This window comes from Carcharodon carcharias, chromosome 17 (assembly GCF_017639515.1).
Source record: "Carcharodon carcharias isolate sCarCar2 chromosome 17, sCarCar2.pri, whole genome shotgun sequence".
In the NCBI taxonomy this organism is placed as follows: Eukaryota; Metazoa; Chordata; class Chondrichthyes; order Lamniformes; family Lamnidae; genus Carcharodon; species Carcharodon carcharias.
In genome coordinates, this window is record NC_054483.1 from 49676957 (window position 1) to 49684974 (window position 8018).

At 46.6% G+C, this 8018-nt stretch overlaps 1 protein-coding gene across 1 annotated transcript; it reads left to right on the forward strand.

The window, feature by feature from the left end:
* Positions 1 to 446: 446 nt before the first annotated feature.
* egr2b (early growth response 2b) lies at positions 447 to 3670 on the forward strand. The gene is made up of 2 exons (XM_041210308.1): positions 447 to 851; positions 1405 to 3670. The coding sequence occupies exons 1-2, from the start codon at positions 692 to 694 to the stop codon at positions 2493 to 2495; spliced, it is 1251 nt and encodes a 416-aa protein (XP_041066242.1). The 5' UTR covers positions 447 to 691; the 3' UTR covers positions 2496 to 3670.
* The last annotated feature ends 4348 nt before the right edge of the window (positions 3671 to 8018 follow it).

The following is an 8018-nucleotide window of genomic DNA, read 5'->3' on the forward strand; positions in this document are numbered from 1 at the left end:
AATATCGTGCCAAATATGGGGAGAAGGGTGGAGCTCTCCCTCTGCCCTCTACCCCCCACCCCCCATCTCCTGCTCCGCCTCCCCTGCCGGATCCTCTCTCCATACATGGACAGGCAGAGGCAGCCGGAATCCCTCCATGTTTCCCTTGCTGAAATAAACACAACAGTAAAGTGAAGGCATTCAATCAGCAACTTGTCCAGTAACGGGAGCAAGTAGAGGCTGCTCCTCCCCTCTCCCCTCGTCCTGGGGTGGTCGGGGAGAGGGCCGGTGGGCTATGCCCATGCGATGCCTTCCCTGGCCGAGGAGCCAGGCGCACAGACCGCCAGTTCCCCGCCCACCGCGTCACTGAGCCTTGTTACAACCCTTTTCCTCTCTCAGTCCATATATGGTCTCTTACGTCACGGGGCATTCGGCTGCTCGGGATAAATAGTAAAGTGGCGCTTGTGAGAGGGGAATTGAAGCAGAGTGTGAGAGAGAGAGTGAGAGGCATTAGCAGCTGCTGAAGGGGGCTACACATTAGGAAGGGAGGGCTTGCACCTTACCGCTTCCTCAGTTTTTGCGAGTGAGGGCAACCTAGGCAGACACAGCTCGGCTTCAACATTTTGACACTAACGTTTAAACAAGGGGGGAGAGAGAGAGAGGAAAAGAAAACTTTTTAAAAAATTAATCCAAGACCGAGCCAAAACAGAAGATGACGGCGAAAACGGTGGAGAAAATCCCGCTGTCCCTCGGAGGTCTCTTCCACCAGCTCCCTGAAAATATGTACTCGGTGGATGAGATCAGTTCGCTGCCCGCGTCCCTCGCTGTCTTCCATAACCAGGAGCTGGCACAATACGAGCAGATGCCCTCAGGTAAGCAGTTTGGCACTGGTCACCTGGCTACTGATCCAGTGTATGCGGCTCGGGAGTTGGAGAAGGTTTACAGGACATCCCGTGAGAGGGTGTGAACAATAACCTCAGACTGATGTTTATTTACCTTTTTGTTTGAAGTTGTAGTTTGTATGGTGGAGAGGTGGTTAACTGAAGAGGGACAGTTTGTATTTAATTCATTCTTTCCAAGGAGGGAAATGGAATTTATGGAGAGGGTGAAATTACTGTTAAAAATGAATTGAAAACAATAATATACTGGAATTAGAAACGTTAAAGAGTGCAGTGTGTGGGATTGATTTAACAGTTATCAGTCTCTTCAGGCAAGGCTGTTGTTTAGTCTGCTTTATAGTTTGTTGTGTTTGGTCCCTCCTGTTTATCACTGGGTTCTCCCAGCGGTTCAGTCCCAGGTGTAGATTCAGTTCAGCTATTGGCTGTGACAATCACCGAGTGTAGTTAGTTGTCCAAATGCTGTCCGAAACTCGGCAAAGTGAATGTGAAGTATCCTCCAAAGCAACTCTTTGTTTCTCTTTTACAGATGGAATGATTAACGTGGACATGGGCAGCGACAAGAGACCCATCGACCTGCCTTATCCCAACACGTACCACCCAGCTCCTGCTTCCCGCAGTCAGACTTTTACCTACATGGGCAAGTTTTCTATTGACTCTCAATGTGCCAGCGCCAATTGGAGCCCTGACGGAATCATTAACATAGTGAGTACTGGGATCTTTGGAGTCCCTCCACCTTCTTCCACCTCATCGTCCTCCTCCTCTTCCTCAGCTTCTCCGAACCCGCTCTCCAACACCCTCAGCTGCACGATGGCACAGAACCAGAGCGAGATGGAGCATATGTACTCGCCGCCGCCTCCTTATACCTGCGGGGAGATATACCAGGAGCCGGCTCCGTTCTTCAGCACCTCTACATGCAGCCTCGGATACCCTCCTCCTCCGTCCTATCCTTCTCCCAAACCGGTGGTGGACAATACCTTATTCCCCATCCTGCCGGAGTACAGCAGCATCTTTCAAGCTCAGCATCCGCACCGAGAGCTCAACCCGGGCACCGAGCGCAAACCCTTCTCCTGCCCCGTGGAGCCCATCAGGATGGCACCGCCTCTGACCCCTCTCTCCACCATTAGGAACTTCACTCTGGGTAACCCATCAGGAGAGGGGGCCCGGCTGCCCAGCGCTTACGGCGGTCAGAATCTACCCCTCCGACCCATCCGCCTCAGGAAATACCCCAACCGCCCCAGCAAGACCCCAGTCCACGAGAGACCCTACCCCTGCCCGGCGGAGGGCTGCGACCGCCGCTTCTCCCGCTCGGATGAGCTCACCCGGCACATCCGGATCCACACCGGTCACAAACCGTTCCAGTGCCGGATCTGCATGAGGAACTTCAGCCGGAGCGACCACCTCACCACCCACATTCGCACCCACACCGGGGAGAAACCCTTCTCCTGCGATTTCTGCGGCAGGAAATTCGCACGCAGCGACGAGCGGAAGAGGCACACCAAGATCCACCTGAGGCAGAAAGAGAAGAAGCTGGCCAGCGAGAGAGCGGCCAGTTCCACAGTGGCATCTCTGTGCCCCGGGAGCAGCCCGCTGACCGCCTGTCCGCCCAGGACAGTATAGACATAGCATAGACACGCTAAATGACACTACCGCAAGGCGAGGAACTTTAAGGGAACGGAGTTTCTATGAGAGATTGCCCCCACGTCTCCTCCAGCTACGTGTTTACATTTTGCTCCTTCAGCATCGACTCAAAGGCCCACCCAAAGTGTCAGCCCTTAGCCCCATCCACGTTACTCTGGGGGACGGGGGAGCGAGTTGATCATTTGCTTCTTTTTGTGCACAGTGCAGGGCTTCTGGTTTGGCTAAACGGTTAAACTAGTCAGGGTACTGTACATACTATATTAACTAACGGTCTCCTCAAACATTCCCATTCAGAGTCCACAAGAGACTGGTCAGGGTTGTTCACTGGTGCAAACGCGGGGAAAGTGCTGTTGCTGGGAGTTTATACCACAGGTGGCTAAAGGGAATATTTTGTAAACAAGGCAGTGAATGTTCGTCTGAGGAAACTAGCTCCGGCACTTTTTTTTTACATAGATTGGTCACTAATATCTTCAAACAACAAAAAGAAACAAGCGTGATAAATGACTTAAAAGCTCTCTAATCCTAGAAGATAACCAAGAACAGGCTTCCTTTTGCCGAAGTCTAAGTTTAATAGGATCTGTGCAGCAAGTAGTTCATATTTTAACGTTTTGCCCTCTAGCATGAGAAGACCCAGAGGAGAAAAGGGGGAGTTAGAGAGGGATTTAATTTGACCAGGAATCAATGAGGGAAACAACTTTATCTGGTGTTAGTTTAAATGGCAAATGGATGTCCTTGTACTTTCGCATTTAAACACTGCATGCTGAGATTTTCTTGGTGCCTTGTTTATTGTGGACGATTCTACCTGTCTGCATGTAAATATCCCGCCTTAAAGGACTGACTGTGGCAATCATGAAATCACCAATAACCTTCATAAGCTGGCGAAGCTGTTCAATTCCTGCCAATTAATCTGGAGATTTTTAGAAACTATTTTTGTACGCGTTTTTTGTGCTAATATATCTTCCAGTGTTTTAAATTTTGTAGCAAAGCTCTGGTTGTAAAGAGTGTGAATAATTTTATGTCGTTGGTGTCGACCTGTTCAATGGTTTAATGTATTGGTGTAAAACCACTAACTGGGTAAACAAATGGGACTAATCAGTCCTCTCAAGATGTATTGTTTTATGGTTATATTGATGTAAATATAATTTTACAAAATATGTGCCATTGTCTGTGTATTTTTTAAAAATTGCGTCTGAAAACAGTTCAGTTCTGCAGCGCTTGTGAACTGAATGCACTGTCTGAAAGGGTGGTGGAAACAGATTCAAAACTAACTTTCAGAAGGCGATTGGATATATACTCGGTAAGGAAGATAATGGAGGGATATGGAGAAAGAGTGGGACTGATTGGATAACTATCTCACAGGCACAATAGACCGAAGGGCCTCGTCTGTGCTATATGATCCTATTGTCCATTCCAAACCTCCAACTCGCTCACTCCTGCACTGAAGTGTGGCTCTTGTTGATGCGCCCCAGGCCTGGACTGGGACTTGAACCCAGAACCTTAAAGGGTGCGACTAATGAACAGTAGCAATACGTGTCGGAAATTTCATAGAGTGTCTGGTATGTTCGATATATCGCAGTGTTAGTCACTAGGATAACCCGTGCAGTTTTTTTAATAGCATGACCTTCCGAAAGTGTGGTCAATGTATACGGAAGTGGTTTTGATCCGGTTGATCAGTTTAAGAATTGCCTTTGGCGGCTCCAAGTTTCCCTCAATCCGCACGTTAGCGCCACTTCCCAATGTGCTTTCTAGCTAACTAACCGGGACAAATTAGTTTAGCTGCAAATACAAATAGAGTTTAACTCGGGGTGAAGTAACCAAGATAGTTTGTACATTTTCCAATGGCAGCCATGAAGGGAGTGCGAAGAAAACCGTTTCCTTATGGATCGATGAGCAACTATTAATGTAGAAATGTTGCTGTCTGTGTGACCCTCCACACAGGTAAAACACCTGGTGTATGAGGTGGGAAATGCGGCAGTAATTGTGAACAGCAAGTTGTTTACTTGATTTATTCTGTTTTCTAAGAGTATTGAATGCAATTGCAGCTTTGGATGGTTCCAGCTAAACTTTTGCCTGTGTTCCGACATTGAGTCCCACGACAGGACCCGCGCCCATCCATTGGGCGCTGGGAGAGTTGGGGAGGTACGTCGGAACAAATTCTGTTTATTGAGCAGAAATGAAATCAAAGTCCTCTGGTCCCATGTCCCCGAGGTTCATAGCGGAGAGTTCAATTAAGTCGATCATTTCACCCCCAAACTTAATGCCTTTCTCAAATAATTCATATTTTGCATTTCTTTAGGTGAAATGTCACGCTTCTTCATTTTGAAATATTCCATTGTTCAACATCGCTTCAGGGTCTGCATCTGCATTTGGATGTAGTCAAAAGCCATCCATTGCCTTGGGGAACGAGTCCTCCAATCTGGGATGACTGCATTTTGTTCTCAAACCTGGGGAGATGGAAGCCCCAGTGTGTATCGAGAGGTGAGGAGGGTCTCAGCTCGTATTGAGAGGTGGGGTCCCAGATTTTATTGAGGGGTTTTGGGGTAATGGCCAGTTTGTACTGAAAGGTGGGGGTGGGGTCTCAGTTTGTATTGAAAGGTGAGAGTGGGGTCTCAGCTTGTACTGAGAGGTGGGGGTGGGGTCTCAGTTTGTACTGAGAGGTGGGGGTGGGGTCTCAGTTTGTACTGAGAGGTATGTGGAGGGGAGCGGGGGAGGGGAGGGGGGTCCCAGTTTGTATTTGGATTATTGGGATGGGACGGGAGAGGGGTATCTCCGGTTGGTTTCGTGAGCTGGAGCTCTGTTAGTATCGAACGTGGAAGCATCTTTGATGGCGTTAGAGGAAAAAGTCCAGGCCCTTTACTACTTTAAGAACCGCAGACTCCCTCCTATAATCTCAGAGTAAGGACATTACTGCACCAGGAATATTCGCGTTCACTGTCAAAATCTGATAAGTTTGTGAAAAGGCAGCGAACAATGTCTGCAGAGAGTATGCAGGATGTCTGAATTGTTACCACACTGTGCACACTGGTCCCCAAGAATTCCGCCAGTTAAAAACCCGTTAACTGCGCGGTCTTGTTTACATAAACTATTGTTTCCGCCTCTGGAAAACCTTCAATTTACAATGACCACTTGTTTCATTGAATTATTTGTAAATGTGTTTCGACACAAATTGGGTATGTACAGGGGCAGATGAATGAATGATTCCTCATTATTTTAGAATTTCCGAAGTACAGCATTGGATTTAAATCGCACAGGCAATATCAGTCCTCTTGTGACGGTAGAGGAACAGGAACTCCCTGATCACTTGGCTTGTACACGGCATGCAGTGAAGTATGCAATGCTGCCCTTGATGAAGGTCCTGACTATAAAGATTGTCCAGTTTAGCTACTATAAGGAAAAAAATCACAGCTAGGAACATGTCAGATTTCACCAGACACCAAGGCGGAATCAAATTGTGCTTCTAAGCTCAAAGTCAAACATCATTTAAAGTTGTATCTAAATCGCTTTACCTTCCACACAACAGAAATCGAGTGAAAATTTATTTTCAACGAGCCCACATAGAGTTTCCAAAGAGAAACTCCCTACTCTGTGGCCGCGGGAGAACGTGAAGTAATTTCATTCAACTGTTGCCAATTCACTCATTTTTCAGGCTAATAAAATGAAAACAAATGGCCTTTCTGGTTAACAGAAAATCCATTACAGCATGTGAAGTGGCTGACTGTATCTAATAGCAGATCAGAGATGGGTCCTGATAAGGTAAGGACTACGTTTGAAAACAGATTCCTTCCAAAAAGTTACAGGCAAAGTTGGTTTGCGAGACTGGGATTATGCATTGCGGTTCTTAAATTACCAGGGAGTAACGGAAAATCCCAGCAGGCGCCTGATTTTCAGGAGTAAAGAATGTCCAGAATAAATCACAACAATACTTTTAAAAATATCATTAGTGCTTGTTTTAATGAGATCATTCAAATTACTACACACTTGTAATTTCAGAATTAAGTCCTGTGGCGAATACTATATTTCATTTTCAAATTCTTTGAAATGTTTGGCAGTAGATAGACTGCATTTAACAGTATTCCAGTGGGAAAATGACGTCCCATGTATCAAAGAGGGTATTGTGCGTTTTAATCATCTCTGTGGCACTGTCCCTATTGATAGAATTGCCTGGACAATGTTGCAAATCCTAGAAAGGGATATTCCTGTATCCAGGATCCTGAGACCAATTCGGAGTACTTGGTTGGTTGGGTTGGCACTGTCCTGTTAACGCGTTGCTTCATCCTGATAGGTGGGTGTCCATGTCAATCAATCACTTTACATCCCTCTATCATAGCTCCATAGGTAGGCACGCCACAACCTGCTGTCAGGACTCAACTCTTTGCAATCCAGCAGAAAACCTGAGTGAGGTTAACTATATCCTTCGGCAAAAACTTGGAAACAATGTAAATCACAAAGTTTTTGGACTTTTTCTGATACAATTTTTTGCGACAATTGAGAGTGTTCATTAATTCATTTTCCTCTGCTAATCAAACTCCTTAAAGATAAAACATGATTTCATCAACTTTTGTCAAAGGTAATTTTACTGCAAAATTGATTAAAGGTTATTATTTTCAAATAGCTGCTGCCAACATGTTCCATGAACCACAAACTTTACAGTGGAATGTGTAGATATCTATATATACCAGGTGCTCTGCCCTTCCAGTCTCTGCCTACACAATTCTTCAGTACTCTTCAAACTTCCTGTTCTCTTGCCACTGTCCCAGGCTTGAATCTTAGGTAAACCTACAGCATCCCTGTGCTGCTCTGGACATTCTCTGAAGGGCTCATCGAGGCACTTGGCACTGGTTTATTATGAGCAGCAATGCCAATTGCCCCAATCCACTTCCGTGTAGACCTTCCTGCCTAGTATGCCCACTGGCAGGTAATCTTGCCAATCTACTTCCTGCCCAACTCACCCTCTCACTGCTGACCCTGTGGATTCTCCTCTTTCTGCCTCTCTCTGCATCACCCTCCACTTGTGAACAAGGTCCTTGCCAACCATGACCTTATTGTGGATGATTGCATCAACATCATGGCCTTAACAGAAACCTGGCTGAGGGCTGATGACACCAAACCCTCTTAATGGAGCTTCCCCAGCTGGCTACATCTTCCACCACTCACCCCATCGTGGTGATGGAGTGGCACTTACTGGATCCCACCTTGGCCAGGCCCCGACTCCTTTGGCTCTTACTCCTCCTTGGAGAATCTCACCTTGTTCCACTGCTGTAACCTCTCTTTCAAAATCATCATTCTCTACCCTGCTCCCTAGTATGATAAAAAATATTCTCACTGAGAAATCTTCACTGCCTTCCTCTCTGAACCTCTGCATTGAACGACTTCTCATCCTCAGTGATTACAACCTCCATCGCAACTCATGTTCCCTCTCCTCTGAGTTCACTGACCTCTTATCCTCCCTAAACCTCTCCCTCTATGTAAACTCCCCAGCCCTATTGACAGCTACCCCCTTGA

What these genes read in the sequence shown, in the direction of transcription:
- egr2b (XM_041210308.1), top strand. Translation starts at nt 692, where the DNA reads ATGACGGCGAAAACGGTGGAGAAAATCCCGCTGTCCCTCGGAGGTCTC. An exon ending in ATACGAGCAGATGCCCTCAG is followed by an intron (nt 852 to 1,404) that starts GTAAGCAGTTTG and finishes TCTCTTTTACAG; the next exon opens with ATGGAATGATTAACGTGGAC.